Consider the following 20085-nt stretch of genomic DNA (forward strand, 5'->3'; position numbering starts at 1 on the left):
TTGTGGCGCTCATCTCGCTTTATTGGCCGAGGGAGCCAGCGTACAGCTTCCGGGTCATGTGGCCAGCATGACTAAGCCGCTTCTGGCGAACCAGAGCAGCGCACGGAAACGCCGTTTGCCTTCCCGCCAGAGCGGTACCTATTTATCTACTTGCACTTTGACATGCTTTTGAACTGCTAGGTTGGCAGGAGCAGGGATCGAGCAACGGGAGCTCACCCCGTTGCGGGGTTTCGAACCGCCGACCTTCTGATCGGCCAGCCCTAGGCTTTGTGGTTTAACTCACAGTGCCACCCACGTCCCTTAACCCAAGGTACCACTGTATTATTATTCAGTGCTTTTTTTCCTGGGGGTACGCACGGGTATGCGTACCCCTAAACATTTTTTGAATCTAAGTTTGGCCTCATTGAGGGGCAGTATTTCAATATGAGTAGGAAAATAAGAGTACCCCTAAACCTATTTTTTTAAGGGAGGGAAAAGCACTATTATTATTTATTGAATTTATATACCGCCCTATAACCCAGTGGTCTCGGGGCAGCTCACAGAACAAAATCAAAATATAAAACCACAAAATGTAGTATCAAAATAAAAACAACAACCCAATAAACAGCCCTCCCTCACAAACCCCACATTTTAAAAAGGCATAGGGTGTCAATCAAATCAATCAAAGCCCTAGTTAAAAAGGAACATTTTTGCCTGGCGCCTAAAGGTGTGTAGTAATAATTATTATTATTATTAATAATAATAATAATAAATTTATTATTTATACTCCACCCATCTGGCTGGGCTTCCCCAGCCACTCTGGGCGGCTTCCAACAGAATATTAAAATACAGTAGTCTGTTAAACATTAAAAGCTTCCCTAAACAGGGCTGTCTTCAGACGTCTTCCAAAAGTCTGGTAGTTGTTGTTCTCTTTGACATCTGGTGGGAGGGTGTTCCACAGGGTAGGTGCCATCACCGAGAAGGCCCTCTGCCTGGTTCCCTGTAACTTGGCTTCTCACAGCTAGGGAACCACCAGAAGGCCCTCGGCGCTGGACCTCAGTGTCCGGGCAGAACGATGGGGGTGGAGACGCTCCTTCAGGTATACAGGACTGAGGCCGTTTAGGGCTTTCAAGGTCAGCACCAGCACTTTGAATTGTGCTTGGAAACATGCTGGGAGCCAATGTAGACTTCCCTGGGGAGAGCATTCCACAGATGGGGAGCCACTGCAGAGAAGGCCTGTTCCCGTGTTGCCACACTCCGGACCTCTCTTATTAAAATTATGAAAAATAATAATTTTATTAATTGTATGCTGCCCATCTGACTGGGTTGAGCCAGCCGCTCTGGGCGGCTCCCAGCAGAATAGTAAAAACATGGCAAAAGGTTAGACCTTAAACACTTCCTAAACAGGACTGCCTTCAGATGAAGGCAGCAGGCAAACTTCCCTGAGGAGAGCATCCCACAAGTCGGGAGCCACTGCAGAAAAGGCCGGTTCTCATGTTGCTGCTCTCTGGACCTCTCGTGTAAGGGGCACGCGAAGAAAGGCCTCAGAGGATGGTCGCAGGGTCGAGGTCAGTTTATATGAGGAGAGGCAGACCTTGAGGTATTGCGGTCCTGAGCAGTTTAAGGCTTTATGGGTCAAAAGCAGCACTTTCTATTTTCAAGTAGCTCTTACTGTCAGAAAGTTCTTCCAGATATTTAATCAGAATCTCCTTTCTTGTAATTTGAAGCCATGGGTTCGAGTCCTGTCCTCCAGAGCAAGAAAAATTATGTGCACACATGCAATGTGTGGTGTATACAGTCATACCTCGGGTTACAGACGCTTCAGGTTGCATTTTTTCGGGTTGTGGACCGCCGAAACCTGGAAGTACCGGAACGGCTTACTTCCGGGTTTTGGTGGTCGCGCATGCGCTGAATCGCAACCCACACGTGCGCAGACACGGGTTGTAAACGTGCATCCCGCACGGATCACATTTGCAACCCAAGCGTCCATTGTATATGCATATATATACGTGTATATATATATATATATATATGTATGTATACATGTATATACATATATATGTATATCTATGTGTGTGTGTACACACACACACACACACACATATATATATATATATATATATACCCACCCACCCACACACACACGTTGTTGTTGTTGTTGTTCTTGTTCCGAGTGTTTCTTGCAACTTGAAAACACTTTTTTTTTTTCGTTTTCCTTCTGAGTGTAACTGTGGGTCCATGTTTTACCCTCCTGAAATAAAGCTTGGAAATGCTGTTGTGAAAAGCAAAGTAAGAGGAAGAGCTTCAAAATGGCGCTAAGAAATCAATCTTTTATCAAATACAGTTCTTGTAAAAGGCTAAGAACACCAACGTATTTTTAGTTTGGGACATTTCTTCTCCCTCTTTTCCTTCCTAAGTCCTGCTGGATAAAATTTACTATAGAACATATTTATAACCCATTTCTAAAGAGACATTCTTAACACAGCAATTTTGTAAGGAACAAAATGTCAATGTCAGGGGGGGTGATAACTCGTTGGCTGCCAGTTCCTTACCTGTTTTATCCAATGGGCTGAATTTCATTTTAAGCAGGTGTCCTCAACGTATTTTTCAGCGAAGAGTGTGCTGCTGTTGCTCGTCTGACTTAAGAAATAGGTGTTTTGTTTATGCTGTGAAACTCTATTCCAGGGTGTTGAGAAAAGCATATTTTAAGAACAGACTTGTAATTAAAAAATATGTGTTGGGTAGCAGAATGGGAACACATCATAAACTGAGAAATGATGAATATGCAATGTCAAATATGTTTGGTGGTTGATGTTTTTCAGGTACATTAATGGAGCTCTCAGCAATGCATCTTCCTTCAGATAATTTAAAAGAGTGAAAGCACAAACTTGGGTTGAAAAGATACTTTTGGAAGAATCATACTATTCTTCACCATGGTGGACTTCCTAGCGGAAAATAATCACTGCGGGCAGGCCATTCTCAGAATTGTCTCTTGTGGAAATGCTATCATTGCCGAACTGTTGAGACTCTCCGAGTTCGTTCCGGGTGTTTTCCGACTCAGAAACAAGGCTGATCAGCAGAAATATGGTGATATTATATTTGATTTCAGCTATTTCAAGGTAAGAAATACCTTTCCCACCCCGACCTGGCCACAGTGATCCATGTGACGGTCACCTCCAGGCTTGATTATTGTAAGTCGCTCTACACAGGGCTGCCCTTGAAGCTGACCCAGAAACTCCAGCGGGTGCAGAATGCCGCGGCGAGACTCCTTATGGGGTTCTTGCCGCGGGATCACATTCATCCAGTGCTTTACCAACTGCACTGGCTCCCAGTGGAGTGCAGGGTCAGGTTTAAGGTGCTGGTTTTGACCTTTAAAGCCCTGTGTGGCCTAGGACCCACGTACCTACGGGACCGCCTCTCCTGGTATGCCCCACGGGGGACCTTAAGGTCCACAAATGACAACATTTTGGAGGTCCCAGGTCACAAGTTGGTTAGATTGGTCTCAACTAGGGCCAGGGCCTTTTCAGTACTGGCCCCGACTTGGTGGAACGCTCTGTCACAAGAGAGTAGGGCCCTGCAGGACTTGACATCTTTCCGCAGGGCCTGCAAGACAGAGCTGTTCTGCCTGGCCTTTGATTTGGACTCAGTCTGACCCTTTTGTTTCCCTCCCCTTATGGTTTTGATCTATGGGCTACTTTTAAAATGAGGCTGCATTTTAAATTGTATTTTAACCTATATTTTAATTTGGTTTTTTTTCCTTTTCCCTATTATATTTTTATTGTAATTTTACTGGTGTTAGCCGCCCTGAGCCTGGCTCTGGCCAGGTAGGGTGGGATATAAATAAAAAAATATATTATTATTATTAAGAAATTTTGCTTCGCTGGAGCCATATTTAAACTCTCTGTTCTTTAAAGTGATTAAAACTGATTAAATTATGTAGGCCCCAAAGATCTGAACAACTGCCTCCGTTCTTACAGACTCTCCCAGGAGAGGGTATTCTCTGTTGACAACCCCAAACTTTTTGGATTCCCTCCCTTTAGAGCTGTATCTGGTACCTTCAGTTATGCAACTTTCCTCATATGCCGATGATGCATCTTTTTAAACTGACTTTCGACACCGGAGTATTTTTAGCACCCACCCTAGTTGTGATTCTAATTTGTTTTGAATGTTGTGTTTTTATTGCCATAACCTGCCCTGGAACTTTCTGGTGAAGCGTGCATAATAAAACTTACTGTTACAGTAATTCACATCAAGTGCACATTGATATTTGGCAAATAATAAGGTGGTCCTTTCTTTATGCCATATTTCATCGAAATGATTGTTTCTTCATCGCAGGGACCTGAGCTGTGGGAAGGGAAGTTGGAAGCCAAACCTGACCTCCAGGATCTAGACGACGAATTTCGCGAGAACAACATAGAAATCTTGACGAGATTCTATCTGGCTTTCCAAAGCGTTCATAAATATATCGTTGACTTAAACAGGTGCGTAATTGCTGGCTCCAAAACCTACCTGTGATCTCTTCCCCCTTTCCCCCTGAAACTTTGATTCTGTTTTTTTCTTACTTTTTAAGCTTGTGTGGCCTCAGCAACTGGCAATATAAAATCGCAAGAAAATTAGATTGTAGAATTGTAGAATTATAGCGTTGGAAGCGACGCTGAGAATCATTTGTAGCAGTTAATTCAAAACAGACAATGAACAATGGCACAGTTTTTTTAAAAGGGAAGAGGCATCAGCATTACAATAACAGCTGAGGAGAACATAATATTTTCAAATGCTTTTGAAAAGGGTAAGAGGGATGTAGATGGGGGAGTTGGGGCCCACAACTGAAAAGACCCTGCTGCTTGGTGCTGCCAATCTTATTTCAGAAGTTGATGGTATTTTGGGCATAGTCTCTAAAGACAATGTCAGTGGACCGTAAGCCCTGTGCAAGCTACTGAAGAGGTGGGTTTAGCCACAGCTAAATGTTAATAAGAGACAATGGCTGTGAACCTTAGCTTATTTGCATATACTAGCGGCATCAGCAAGAAGCGCCAAAAAATGTGGTTGCATTCTGTGGTGGGCTTTGCTCAAAATGGTCCCATTGATTTCTGCAGGGCAAAGCAGACGGGCTGGTGTCTGGAATGCTGTGTTTGTGCATGCAGACATGCAAAACATGCCCTGAACTTGGGATCGTTGCCTGACTTGACATATAACGATAGCCCTGGCTGCATTCCTTTTATAATGTTTCCTGGGATTTTACGTTTAAAGTTGAAGAATATATGAGTTGTGGAGACACTTTTATACAAGGCGTCAAAGCAATATATATACTGACCAGTCAGCTAAGTTGATATAGTGTTACCTCGGGTTACATACGCTTCAGGTTACATATGCTTCAGGTTACAGACTCCGCTAACCCAGAAATAGTGCTTCAGGTTAAGAACTTTGCTTCAGGATGAGAACAGAAATCGTGCTCCAGCGGTGCGGCAGCAGCAGGAGGCCCCATTAGCTAAAGTGGTACTTCAGGTTAAGAACAGTTTCAGGTTAAGTACGGACCTCCGGAACGAATTAAGTACTTAACCCGAGGTACCACTGTACTAAATAACGTCCTGACTGAGAACTGTAAAATAACTGAAGGAACGAGAAAAGGCTGTCCGTTGTCACCTTTGTTGTTTATAATAGTTTTTAGAAGTATTGGTTCAAAGAATAAGATGTAATCAAGATATTAAAGAGTGGGACAGGGACAATTTAAAACCATTTGCAGACAACGTTGATATCTGTGGAAGACCCAACAGATCCACTCCGGAAAGTATTACAGGAGATAAAAAAAATTTGGTGAGGTAGGAGGTCTTAAGACCCTGCTCCCTATTCTTGACACTGAATAGTCCCATCTCCCGTAAGAAAGCCGGCTGGTCCTTAAAGGGGCTGTTTGTACAAATATATCATGAAAGCTGAAGGAAAGGCAGGTTGAGTTCACCTCACCATGGCAGGTCGTGAATGTATCCCTCAGTGTCAAGGTTGCTATCCATCTTTTGATAATACGCTGCTCAACCCAGCTATAAAAACCATTCTGTCCTAGCTGTCGTAAGACATCTCCCATCGAGACTCCTTATTCTTAGGGCTAGACAACCTTACCTAAGAATGGCCCTGGTGGGTCAGGCCAAAGGCTACTCTGTTCTCACAGTGGCCAACCAGATGCACACTCCCTTTTTGTGATTTCCTACAACTGGTGTTCAGAAGGAGATCCATTGCAGCTGGTAAGCCATTAATGACTGAACCTTATTCTTGATTTTTATGCTGTTCCTAGATATCTGGATGACCTCAATGAAGGAATTTACATCCAACAAACCATAGAAACAGTGCTGCTGAATGAGGATGGCAAACAGCTGCTGGTAAGCACTCCAATTTTTGTGCAATAATAGACTCGCCTGTTTCGCAGTTCTGTGCAGACTTGCATGGGCAAAAAACAAGGAGAGAAAGAGATTGGATTATCATGTTAATTCAGGTGAAGTGATTTACTGGATCTGCCTGGCTGTGGAATCACCTAAAGCAATTTACTAATAATGAATGAATTGGATCTACTAGACAGCACTGTTTTTGGCCTTTGAAACTATTGATGTCAATGAGCACAATATTGTTATTTTTTCCCCCCTGCACTGTAGTGTGAAGCCCTTTATCTGTATGGCGTCATGTTGCTCGTCATCGATCAGAAAATTGAAGGGGAGGTTCGAGAGAGAATGCTGGTTTCCTACTATAGATACAGGTATTCTGAACGTTGCTGACCATTCTTGATTCTGGCTAGCATTTCCCAGAAAGGTAGCAAGGTGAACATCTGCTGGGAATCACATGACTCAGTGGATTAGTGCCCGCTTTGTGTTCAGAAGGTCCTTTTTCAACGGGCACATCATCAGCTGCCTTATATGGAGTTAGGGTTGCCGGGCACACAAACTGCAGAGCGTGATGACATCCTACATTTCTTTCTATATAAGAAGATATTGTGCCAATGCCTTAATGAGATTATGCATAAATCAGCTGTCATAATTAAGAGGTAATCAAAACTAACAAGTTTAAAATTAAGGATTTTAGGAAGCTAGGAAAAAGAAGCAGCAGTTGGGGAACAGAAAACTCAATCATTATTTTTAAAAAGCCTGGTAGAGAAGGATGCCCTTAATTATCCACCTTGAAACAGAATGGGAGAAATCCAGGCACCTGAAAACCTGAAAAGGAAATTCCAGAGACTGGGTGTCACTGCTGAGAAGGCCCTGTCCCATATGCCTGCCAACCCTTATTTATGTATGTATTTGTTTTTTCGAACAATTTTTATTCTGAGGTAACAAATCAATCGCAGCCCATTTTTATCCTCGCAACAGCCCTGTGAGGTAGGTTAGGCTGAGAGATAGTGACTGGTTCAAAATCCCCCAGTGAGCTTCATGGCTAAGTGAAGATTTGAACCTGGTTCTTGCAGATCCTAGTCCATCACTTATACCCATCACACACAATCATGGGTTCTGGTTAGGTGTGGCGTAGACGCCTCAAAATATCTCTACAAGTATCCTAGGAAACCCAAAGTTAAGCAAGATTTGAACTTGAGATTCGTTAGCTCACATTTAATCTATATCATTATGATTATTTTACAATATTTATCCATCACCCCTCATCTAAGAGAACTCAAGGCGATTGACAACCAACACAAAACATAAATGTATCGGCCACCAATAAAAATGTATACAATATAAAGAGGTTTAAAAGAGAGCCAGTATGGTGGTGTAATTAGAGTGTTAGACTAGGACGCAGGGGCAGCTCACTGCTTTTTGCCACCTGAGGCAATCCAGGAATTGCCATGCTCCACTAGGACCTAGGAGACGAGTTCGAATCCCCACCCAGCCATGAAGCTCGCTGGTTTTACCTTGGGCCAATAGTTCTCTCTCTCTCTCTCTCTCTCTCTCTCTCTCTCAGCCTAACTTACTCCACAGGGTTATTGTGAAGATGAAACAAGGATGGCATCATCAGCCACGTATGCCCCTTTGGAAACGCATAAAATGTAAACAATAAGACCAGCTAGAGCACACCAGTCGTACTGCTTCTGAGGATTCGACCTCTCAAAGCTGAATTCATTTGAGATCGCCTCAGTGTGCCTTGCTTGCAAGAGTCGTCCTCTGTCCCTTTTTTCATGTTTCTTCCTCTGTTCTTTGCCGAGTTCTTGCTCCTGAAGCTCCTTTTTCTCTCTTTGCCACCCAGCGCTGCCCGTTCTGCTGATTCCAACATGGACGACATATGTAAGCTGCTCCGGAGCACGGGGTATTCGAGTCAGCCTGGAGCGAAGAGGCCTGCAAACTACCCAGAGAGCTACTTCAGCAGGGTACCCATAAACGAAACCTTCATCAGCATGGTTATTGGCCGGCTGAGGTCGGATGATATATACAACCAGGTGAGTCTCAGCGTGCTGGGAAAGACCTGTTTATTTACTTGTTGCATTTGCATCCCGCCTTTTCCTCTGAGGTGTTCATTTAACCCCAAGAATCCTGTGAGGTTGGTTAGGCTGAGAGGCAGTGACTGTCCCAAGATTGCCCTGTGAGCGTCATGTGACTGAGTGGGGATTCGAACCCGGAGCTCCCAGGTCCTAGTCCGACACTCTAGGCACTGCATCTCACTGATTCTCACTGCCCCTCTAGGCCTAACTTAACACTCGTAATAACAATTTTATTATTTATACCCCAGCCACTCTGCGCAGCTTCCAACACATATAAAAATATGATAAAAAAGCAAAGACCTGATGAAGAGAGCACAGCAGGGGTTATATTTTCTGAGAATCCTCCGGAAAAAGAATCTCTCAAAGGACCTGTTGATGGCATTTTACCATTGCACTGTGGAGAGTGTATTAACTTATGGTCTGTGTGTGTGGTTTGGGAGCTGCATGGCCAGGGAAAAAACAATGCTGTCCAGGGTTGTAAAGACTGCAGAGAGAATAACTGGGTGCACTCTTCCCACCTTGGATCAAATCTATGCTTCCAGGTGCCATAAGAAAGCTGCAGAGATAGCGCAGGATAGTGCGCACCCCGGAAATGATCTCTTTCAGCTTCTGCCTTCTGGAAGAAGGTACAGGGTTATAAAGACCAGGACTAGTCGCCTGAGAAACAGTTTCTACCCAAATGCAATTCTGGTTCTAAACGCAGCATAAGGAGTCTCTATATTATATTGTATTTTAAAATGGGGTTTCAGAGTTTTTAGGGGGTTTTGAATGTTTTATGTAGATTTTCAATTGTTCTGCATGGGACAATGACAATAAAGATATCGTATCGTATCATACTGTTCTACGTCTACATGGTGTCCATTGACTTGTTGTCTCCCTCTTCCTGTTGCTGTCCTCCCATTTCAGGTTTCCGCCTACCCGTTACCAGAGCACCGCAGCGTCGCCCTCGCTCCTCAGGCGGCCATGTTGTACGTGGCACTTTATTTTGATGCCTCCATTCTGCACACGCAGCAAGCGAAGATGAGGGAGATCGTGGACAAATATTTTCCAGACAACTGGGTAAATACGGTTCAGAGCTGAAGCAACAAAACAGCCAAATAGATTTGGAAGCGCATCTCCTCCTTGTTCGTTTCTTATTTATTGCACCTTATGTGCTTCCTTTCTGCCGTGGCAGCCGTGCACAAATGCTTACAACTTTTAAAAATACTAAAATGTGGAGTGGCAGACAAAAATGGTTGAATATGTAGAATTAGCAAAACTAACCCACAGGATCCGTAACCAAGAGGAAATAAAGTTCAAAAAGGAATGGAGTAAATTTGTTGAATATATAAGTAGCAATTGTAGAAGTGTAGTAGGATTAAAATAAATTTTGTGATGTGTATAGAATGTAATTAAGAATTTGCAAAAAAAAGAATATTATGAAAACCTGTTGAAGGGAGGGAAGTCCGTGCACGATAGAGCATTTAGAAAATAAGTAGACATATGATTGTGGAATGTTAGGGTATTTATTTTATTTGTTTGTGTTAAAGAAAATTCAATAAAAAGCATTTGAAAAAAATGCTAAAACATATGGATATCAAGTGTAGAGCGCAGGGGTGAGGAACCTGAGGCTCGGGGAACAATGTGGCCCTCAAGCCACTCTTGTCAGGCCCTCAGGACTTTCTCCAGACCGCACGTCTCCCTAGCCACGCCCCCCAACCAATCCTCATATACAAAAGTAGCATTTGCCCCTCCCACTTTTGCCTCTGGCCTCGCCCACCACTGGCATGTGACCCCCAGAAGATGGAAAGGGAGGCTGCGCCAGCAGTTCCCTCAGGACTTTGATGGATGTGTCGGGAGCCAATGGCCACATGCTTTCTGCCTGGGCTCCCTCCCCTGTCAGCCCCGCCCCCTGTCGACCCATTCAGACCAGTGTTTCCCAAATGTAGGCCTCCAGCTGTTTGGGGACTACAACTCCCATCATCCCTAGCTAGCAGAACCGGTGGTCAAGGATGATGGGGGTTGTAGTCCGAAAACAGCTGGAGGCCCAAGTTTGGGAAACCTTTGTTTAGACTTCGCTGGGATCCGACTTCCCAAACATAGCTAGAAGACGGGCCACCATCGCTTCTGATGTTGGCCGTTGCTTGTAGGTTTTGTCAGCAGAAGAACTGCAAAAGCGTAAATGTGAGTATCCGGGATGACTTGGCTTGATAGGAGCTTGGCTGAGGAAGGGCCGTAGCTAAGTGGTACGGCATTTGCATGGCATGCAGAAGCATAGCTGTCAACTCAGATTGGAAAATAAGGGACCAGCAGCCTCGAAAATAAGGGATTGGCAGCCAAAATAAGGGATTTTCGGAGCACAGGGAGGTTCAGCTTCTGAGCCCCTCCGAGCCAAAGGCAGAAAGCCCAGCCAGCAGCCAAATGAAGCCTCAATCGGTGGTTCCCACTGCGCAGCAACCCAGCAAAGGGGATGCAGCAAGGAAAACCACCGTCACCTCTCTGCTGGGAAGCGCTGAGCAAAGGCGAGTCCCCAGGCAACACGGCCAATTTGATTGGCACAAGGCATGCAAGCTCCACCCCCCAGTCGTTCTTAGACTCCTTATTGGGTGAGCAATGCAGCCAAGCAACACAGTTGGAGCCTCCCTCCTCCCTGGCTGGCAGGGAGGGAGGGAGAGGAGCTGCTTCCTTTGAAACCCGGGAAATTTAAGGAACATCATCAGTAAGGGACAGCAGCAGGACCCGGTGCTGAGATAAGGGACTTTCCTGCCAAATAAGGGACGGTTGACAGCTATGCGCAGAAGGTGCCAGTTCAAATCCTGGGCGCTGCCAGGGCAAGCCGGGAGATAATCCTTTCTGAAATCCTGGAGAGCCAGATGGTCCCTCAGGCTGCCTCTTACATTCTGTTTCTCTCCACAGGTTATTAGCATTTATATGGGGATGTGTGTGAACCTGGCAGAAGCCTGGGAGCCTTACAAAGCTGCGAAAATGGCTCTGAACTACACGCTGGATCTTTCCAACGTCAAGGAACAGGTTGGCGAAATGCGGTTTTCTCCGCAAAGTGGAATTTCCTCTCCTTAAACCTGCTGCTCTGTGATGCTTCTAGCTCAGCTTTTACTGTCCTGGTGCCTTCCAGGTGGACTACAGTTCCCATGGAGGGTGGGCCGGCTGGGGCTGATGGGAGTTGTAGTCCAAAGCAGCTGGAGATGGGCAAAGGCAGAGGAATGGCTTTCTGAGAGCCTCGTACGACATCCCTCTTACCTAGAGCCCTACCGGGTCCCACCTGTTTTGCAGTAACGCTCCTTTGATTTCTGTCTTTCAAAGGCTGGCAGATGCGCCGCAGTCAGGGAGCGAGTCCACATGCAGGTGCAGCAGTTTCTTAAGGAAGGCTGCTTGAGGGAGGAGATGGTACTGGACAATATCCCCAAACTACTGAACTGCTTAAGAGACTGCAACGTTGCGATACGGTGGATGATGCTGCATACTGCAGACTCAGGTAATGTTTGATTTAAATCACAAGTCTGTAAGACTTGATTTAAATCATGTTTAAACTCATTCTTGCTGGTTTAATCTTAATATTTACAACCGGATGAAGGTTTCGTTTTTGGAATAATAAATTTTCAGCGTACATTTTACAGTTATATCAAAAATTACTGATTTCGTTATGTTATGTACTGAGTTGAATAGGATCCAAAATGCAGCAGTCTGATTGGCCCTGGAACAATAGGATTCAGAATGCAGCAGTCTGATTGGCCCTAGAACAATAGGATTCAGAATTCAGCAGTCTGATTGGCCCTAGAACAATAGGATCCAGAATGCAGCAGTCTGGTTGGTCCATATGAGCCACCCAATCCATCTCCAGGTGGAAGTGAATCTGCAACCTGATTAGCCTACAGGTGAATCCCGAAATTAGCAAATCATGTGGGGCCATTGTGTAAATAATGTAGACATTATGAGGGAACTTCCATTTCTCCTCACCACTATGACCTGAATAAAGAGCATGAAATCCACTCTCAACTCCGAGTATATTTCAGGTTATGCCATTAGAAATACATAGACTGATAATTATGAAATTATTACGAGGTTCAATAAGTTAACTGTTTATATTTGGACAACTTTTCTGCTGTACTTTACTGGAAGGAGAATAACTATCGTTTCCTTAATAAAAATTTAAACAATTTATTTAGCTGAAACAATAACATTATAGCATATGTTTCCATGTTTGTTAACTGATGTGGTTAAACAGTTTTTAAAAAAAACTTAGACTGAGTTTTAGCACACGTGAAAAACTTAAAAACAAATCCTTATTTCCTGATGAATGGCCTTTGGACTACAGGTATAATGTAAGTTAAATAGGAAACTATATTTAGAAAGATTTTCCCTCCAAAAGCATTTTATTTTAAAAATCCCAATTTTAATCAAAAGAATCCAATTTAACTTTTTTTAAAATCATTGATTTTTAGCCACCCTGTTTTACCCTGTTATCCACCCTGGTTCATGCGACCAAGAGCACATTAAATCTTCTCCGTTGAGATCGTTGAGGGGGAAGGTGGGTGTTGCATCGCAGCAGCAATCGAGGAAGCCTTCACTTTCTGCTCTTTTTCCTTAGCTTACGATCCAAACAACAAGCGCCTCCGCCAGATAAAGGACCAGGTTCAAACAGATTCCAAGTACAACCCCAAGATCCTTTTCCAGCTTCTCCTGGATATAGCACAGTTCGAATTCATATTGAAAGAGGTAACGAAAACATCCTTCATACACACACCCCATGCCTAGAACCGTGCACACTTCAGAGGCTTGCTTTGACATTTCCACTGCATTCATCTGTGCTGCCGAAGAAGCAAGCCACTTTTTATTTGTTAAAGTGGCTTGCCTCTTCAGCTCATAGGGGGAAAGTGCACAGAAACCTCCAGCTTTCCAGCATTATTTTCCTATTTTCAGCATAAATGTGGGGATCACCCAAAAGCCTGCAACGGATCCCTAGTATAGATCAGTCCGTGCCAAACGGTATTGTTGCTGTCGCTGTAATTTTCCAGTCGCGGCAGGTTGTTCTGTTTTAGACTGAGGTCTTGCTTTTTCGTCAGATGTTCAAGCAGATGCTGTCCGAAAAGCAAACAAAATGGGAAAGCTACAAAACGGAAGGATCCGAAAGGATGACTGAGCTGGCTGATGTCTTTTCAGGCGTTAAGCCTCTAACTAGAGTGGAGAAAAATGGTAAGGGCCGTTTAAAAAATGAATTTTATTTTTCAGTTTTGGAAATTAACTTCCCAATGAACATAAATGTTTTGACTTTCCTCTACCCCTTTTGCGGTTTCTTATAATTTTAATTTTGAATACTGCATTTGATTCCATTTATCAGTTAACTCCCTGGTTTTTCTTTAACATTACCTTTAACTGCTTGTTTTATGTTAATCCTGCCAATGAATGCAAATGTATACAGAAACTTTTCAAATATTCCTCAGATTTCCCCCATTCCTTGATGAATTTTCTTTCCTCTTGGTTTCTTATTGTTCCAAGAGAACAATTGGGAAGCAATTGGGGAGGGGGAAGCAATAAGCAATATTTTTCTATTTCCTTTGAGAAAAGGCTTTTGCGAGCTCATTTATATTACGTCTGGTTATGGGTTTCCAGCTAGACTATGATTCCAACTGGCAACTGGTGCCAAGCAAAAGACTTTCCAAGGCTTGCAACAAAGATTAACCCGTGCTCCTTTAGTGAGAGATGCATGGGGTCTTCTTCATGTCGCCAAGCTTTGAAGGCTCTGCAAAGATTTGCATTGATCAGTTTGAATCGGTAGCAGCCCAACTCACACCATTGCAAGGATGAACATCTGTGCGCCTTGGTCTTATGTGCTTGGTTCTCCAGTTTTGCAATGGGGAGAAGAGTAGAAGCGTCAACTTCCATTTTCAACTAACCATGGTTTAGTGTTGCGTCTGAACCCTGGATGAAAATGAGCAACTTTAAGTATAACTTTGTGAAAAATACAGAAGCTTTTCTACTAGGGATAATGGACACAGGTATCGCAAGAGAAGATCAGAAAATATTCCTCCATGCCACAGGAGCGGCAAGGATCCTCATTGCTAAAAACTGGAAAAAAGAAACTGTGCCAACAAAAATGGAATGGCAGGGGGGCCACTAGGGGGCGCATCGGAAGATGGCTGACAATAACATCTCTCTGACCCACACGAGGTAATTTGGAGGCTATGATGGGGGTAATTAGCCTCCTTAACCCCCCCAGGATTGTGGGGGGGACGGCCCTTGCCTGCTGTGCCCTATACCACCCCCGAATTTGTGGGGATGGGGGCACTAGGCACAAAGCCCTCCTGTGGGATTTCGGCACTCCTGGACGCCGTCTCTGATTCACGCCACTAGCTGCAAGAATTTCAAAAGAAACAATTTGGACGAGATGAATTTCACATACTTCAAGGAAGGAGGGGGAGTAAAGACTGCTGACAGAAGAGATCTCTGATAAAACAAGACAAGAATAAAACATGAGAAGATACGTCAAGATACGGTACGGCAAATGACTGAGGGGGGAGGGGGGGAAAGCTTTCCTTTCTTTTTATGTGATTAAACAAGAATCCCCTCCCCTAATGAGTCAGAAATGTCGTTTTAAGGACTTAAGCTGTGGATTTAAGGCTGTGTGGAGATAAACTTTTGAACCAAAGCATTGTTTCAAGACGAATCTGGAAGGCATAAGAGTTTTGGAATGACGCAGTTAAAAATGCCGTCGCCATTTTGGGAAGCTCTGTCAGAGGTCTTGAGTCTGGGAGGAGAAAGAGAGAAGCAAAGCTGTTTATATATCATGGATTAAACTCCCCAGTGGGACTTAAGAGTGACAACTTTGTAAAATTATGATGGAAAGAGCGATGTTATCTATGAAGGAGATGATATATGGAAACCATCTGGACTTGGATTGGAAGAACGGGAAATTCACACAGGATTATTATATTTGTGTTTATCGGCTTAAGGAGACTATCAGAAGAGATCATAAAGAAAAAAGAGAAATTATATGAACAAGATATGATGTGGAAACAGCAAGATAAGACTGGATAGAATTATGAACTCTGTTTGGACTGATTGGGACTGATTTGGACATTAACGCAGTAGCAAGAAGATGATCAGAATTCCCCTTCGGATCTTGAAGTATGGGTCCCCCCAACAAAATTCAAAATTTGGCTTTGTAATTCGGAATTTATGTGATGTGATTTAATTTGATGTGATTGGCCAGTTAATAATTTTTTTTTTTTTTAAAGGAATGGCAAGACAAACTGTTAGAGTATATTGAAATGGCTAGATTACGAGAGGCAATTAGAGATCACACTAGACAAGAGTTTCAACAAGCATGGGGGAAATGCAGAGAATACTTCACAAAACAGTGACCTAAAATACATAGCTGGACATGTTTCGATTAATGTCTGCAGGGGACTTTGTGGATATTTAAGTTATAATTAGAAAAATCTTAATAATTATTCATAAAGGAAACAGTTTATAAGAAGTAAATAAGGAGGCCAGATACAGGTTAAAGGAAGTCTTTTATGTGGTTGTTTGTACTGTTGTATGTTATGCTCACTGTATGTTATGTTCACGTTTAATGAGGGTGGATTGTGTATTGGGGGTGGGGGGGTTATGTTATGTTGTAAATAAAATTCCAATAAAAAGAAAAAAAGAAAATGAGCCACTTTCGTAAACCATGGTTTGAAGTAGACTTGTTTCCTTTAACCCTAAAAGCGAACCACAGTTCGTCTGGGTTCAGACACTACAAGAGCCTTGGTCTTAAAAGGGAAATGGCCACATGGGAGGGGGAACACACGAGCCCAAACTTTGTTGTGGCTCTTCTCATAATGCAAAATTGGGGTGGGGAACTGGTTAGTCTTCCAGCTGCTGCTGTGATCCAACTCCCATCTCCCCCAGCCATCATGTCTCAGTGATCAAGGATGGTGGGATCTTCAAAGATTAGCCACTTCTGTGCAAAATTATGGTTTCACGTGCAAGCAGAGTATTCATGTACATGTGTACAGCGCAAACTTTAGGGAAACCACCACCCTCCCGACCCTGACGCATTTTTGTTTCTTTCAAAATAATTCCTTGATATCTGGATGTTTACAGTTTGTGAATTGGGGGCTGGTAGCGCCCTCTCTTTCGGTTTCAGTTGCACTAATTTAATAATTTGTCCCTTCTCCGGTTTTCCCACTAAAAACAGAAAATCTACAAGCCTGGTTCAGGGAAATCGCCAAACAAATAATGTCTCTGAATTACGATGACTCCACTGCAGCGGGCAGGAAAACTGTGCAATTAATACAAGCTTTAGAAGAGGTAAGGCAGAGGAGGCGGTGGTCATGCCATTTTGGGGGTATAATTTCTTATGTGGACTCAAGCAACATTGTCATAAGACCAGTTGCTGTAGAACTTCATACCAATTAGGATTTATTTAAGAAGTAGCCAAATTTAAAATCTCTTGTGTTTGTTTTTAGGCATTTTAATAAAAAACCCAAAAAAACCTATGTTTCTAATTCTTAATATGTAGGTGCAAGAATTTCACCAGCTGGAGTCCAACCTGCAAATATGTCAGTTCCTTGCTGACACTCGCAAGTTTCTCCATCAGATGATCAGAACCATCAACATTAAGGAAGAGGTTTTGATCACTATGCAGATAGTTGGCGATCTTTCATACGCCTGGCAGCTGATTGACAGGTAGGATCCCAGAAGCGTTTGCATGTGCTTGCTGCCTCTTCTATGGAGTGTGGGACTCCTATTCTAGTTGGTACCACTGCCTGCTGGCTCCATCCTCAATTTCGTTTCAGTATTGCCTTTGTAGCGCTCGTCAGAAAGCAGGATGAGGAAAAAACTAGGATTAGTTGGTTCCCCCTCTCCTTGGCTTTGGCGCCATCTACTGTTGAGCTTCTTGCTTTCTGCCCTACCAGACCCAAAGGGTGCATGCTGCCACTGCCTGTTTGTACAGTCATACCTCATGTTAAGTTATTTCAGGTTACGTCCTGCGGCGACCTGGAAATACCAGAAAGGGTTACTTCCGGGGTTCGCCGCTCGCGCATGTGCAGATGAGCAAAATGACATCATGTGCATGCACAGAAGCGCTGAATTGCAACCCGTGCATGTGCAGACATGCCACTGCGGGTTGCACTCTTTTCATGTTGCAAATGGGCCTCCAGAACAGATCTCGTTTGCAACCAGAGATACCACTGTACGTTGTTTCTCTCTTGGATTCACTGCACTCCCGACTCAGTGTCTGAGTCAGACTGAAGCAAAGCTGAAACAGATTCTACCGAGAAAGCAAGGTTGGAGGATTATGAACGAGGCGTGCTTGTGAAAGGGAAATGCAACATGGCGGGAGGTAAATATTTGGGGTGGCCAACAAGAAAGATGGTGGGTCTTTCTGTTGCATTCCTGTCCTGCTTATAGACTTCGCCTAGGCCTCTGGTCAGCCACTGGGGGAACAGAATGCTAGATTAGACATTGGTTTAAAATACAACTCCCAGGGATTTAAGAGTATTGGGAAAAGACTCATTGCTCAAAATTGACACACGCACTTCTTCCGTTTTGCATCAGTTATTGTCCTATTTGTATAAGCTTTGCTGTGGTCTAAACCACAGAACCTAGGGCTTGCTGATCAGAAGGTCGGCAGTTCGAATTCTTGCGTCGGGTGAGCTCCCGTTGCTCGGTCCCTGCTCCTGCCAACCTAGCAGTTCGAAAGCACCTCAAAGTGCAAGTAGATAAATAGGTACCACTCCGGCGGGAAGGTAAATGGCATTTCCGTGCACTGTTCTGGTTCACCAGAAGCGGCTTAGTCATGCTGGCCACATGACCCAGAAGCTGTACGCCAGCTCCCTCAGCCAGTAAAACGAGATGAGCGCCACAACCCCAGAGTTGTCCGTGACTGGACTTAATGGTCAGGGGTCCCTTTACCTTTGTTCCCTTTTTATATAGGCTTCCTGAGTACATATTCATAGGTCATATTCATTAAATTTTCTGTTGTTTGTCTTATGGGGAACAAACCAGGATCCTAGAGCTCAGCAGCAACAGGAAACATTGTTCTGTTAAGCAGACAAGAACCAAAGAGCTGCTTCCTGGTATTACATACCTAGCTTGGCCAATCTTAATGCTGAGTTTTTAAGGGAGCTCGTTATAGATATCCCCATTCCTTACTAAAGAGAAGCCAGAGCCCTGTCCACATGTCCCAGGCTATGCACCTGTTTAGGAATGTTTAGGAATGTAGAAAACATAGGAAGTTGCCTAGAAGGTCAAGCTATTAGTCCACCTAGCTCTGTCTGGTTTTCTCCATGGTCTTGGAAGATGCAGGCCTTTCTTATCACGTGCTACCTGAACCGCGAACAGGCGGACCTTGAAACCTTCTGTTGTGGAGCTATGATTGCTCCCTAAGCTTTTATGGTCTGTGGACCTACCATATTTTTCGCTCCATAAGATGCACTTTTTCCCTCCTAAAAAGTAAGGGGGAAATGTGTGTGTGTGTCTTATGGAGCGAATGCAGGCGGGAGGCTCTGCTCAGCGCTCCTTTTAAAGAGCTGCGCGGAGCATGTGTGTGGCTCTTGCTGGCTTTTTCCCGAGGAGGGAACTTTTCCGGGAGGTGGGGGAAGGGACTGACGGGCTGCCCTCTGTCAGTTCTCTGTCAGAGGGCAGCACGTCAGTCCCTTCCCCCACCTCCCGGAAAATCCAGCAAGAGCGGCCACGCACTCTTTTAAGAGTCGTGTGGAGCGTGTGTGCGGTTCTTGGGGGCTTTTCCTCAAGGAGGGAGAAGGCACTGATGGGCTGCCCTTCTCCCTCATCGGGGAAAACCCAGCAAGAGCCATTCACACGCTCCGCACGGCTCTTTAAAGGGAGTGCTGAGCAGAGCCTCCCGCCTGCATTCACATCTGGGATGCATGCAGGCTCTGCTCAGCACTCCCTTTAAAGAGCCGCGTGGAGCGTGTGCACAGCTCTTTGGGGCTTTTCCGCGAGGTGGGAGAAGGGACTGACGGGCTGCACTCTGTCCCTTCCCACACCTCCCAGAAAAGCCAGCAAGAGCCGCTGCCAGGCTATGCTCAGCGCTCCCTTGTAAGGGCTCCCTTTCGTCCCTCCTCCCGCTATCGCTCTTGCTCTGCTGCCTTCTCAGTGAAGCGGGAGGAGGGCCGGAAGGGTTTAAAGCAAGAAAAGCGAGAGCCACTTAAACATGCTCTGTGCAGAATTTTTCTTGCTTTCCCCCTCTAAAAACTAGGTGCGTCTTATGGAGCGAAAAATACGGCAATTGTCAGGAAAAGGGAGAACATTTTGCAATGAGGCACGTGCCAGGCAGGCTCCCACTTTCAAATGCAAACATAGGAAGCTGCCTTTTGCAGAGTCACAGCCCTGGTACATCTGGGTCAGCGTTGCTCTACAGCGGCAAGCAGGGTTTTAGGCAGGGGTCTGTACTTGGAGATGTTTGGCTTTCTGCACACAACATGCACGCTGTACCACTGAGCTATAGCCCTGCAGTACAGTGTCAAAGTGGTGTGACCATGTGTAGCACTGCTCTGAGAACAGGATTGCAGAGGAATGACTTCAGGTGCTCGTTCTGATCTTAATTTCCCCTCCTCCCTTTTTTTCCAGTTTCACATCTATCATGCAGGAAAGCATCAGGGCAAACCCATCTATGGTAACGAAACTCAGGGCCACCTTTTTAAAGGTAAGTA

General features: G+C 44.5%; 1 protein-coding gene across 1 annotated transcript in view; it reads left to right on the forward strand.

Moving 5' to 3' along the window:
* Nucleotides 1-20085, forward strand: part of WASHC5 (WASH complex subunit 5) — a 40907-nt gene that overhangs the window by 798 nt on the left and 20024 nt on the right. Inside the window, exons 2-14 of the mRNA XM_053395316.1 lie at nt 2802-3098; nt 4315-4460; nt 6263-6347; nt 6618-6718; nt 8194-8383; nt 9332-9484; nt 11321-11434; nt 11726-11897; nt 13011-13138; nt 13486-13615; nt 16605-16717; nt 16929-17095; nt 20003-20078. Of these exons, the coding sequence (XP_053251291.1) occupies nt 2913-3098; nt 4315-4460; nt 6263-6347; nt 6618-6718; nt 8194-8383; nt 9332-9484; nt 11321-11434; nt 11726-11897; nt 13011-13138; nt 13486-13615; nt 16605-16717; nt 16929-17095; nt 20003-20078 (1761 nt within the window). The 5' untranslated portion in view covers nt 2802-2912. The remainder of the gene's footprint in view (nt 1-2801; nt 3099-4314; nt 4461-6262; nt 6348-6617; nt 6719-8193; nt 8384-9331; nt 9485-11320; nt 11435-11725; nt 11898-13010; nt 13139-13485; nt 13616-16604; nt 16718-16928; nt 17096-20002; nt 20079-20085) is intronic.

The sequence above is a fragment of the Podarcis raffonei genome, chromosome 7, assembly GCF_027172205.1.
Source record: "Podarcis raffonei isolate rPodRaf1 chromosome 7, rPodRaf1.pri, whole genome shotgun sequence".
Classification (NCBI taxonomy): Eukaryota; Metazoa; Chordata; class Lepidosauria; order Squamata; family Lacertidae; genus Podarcis; species Podarcis raffonei.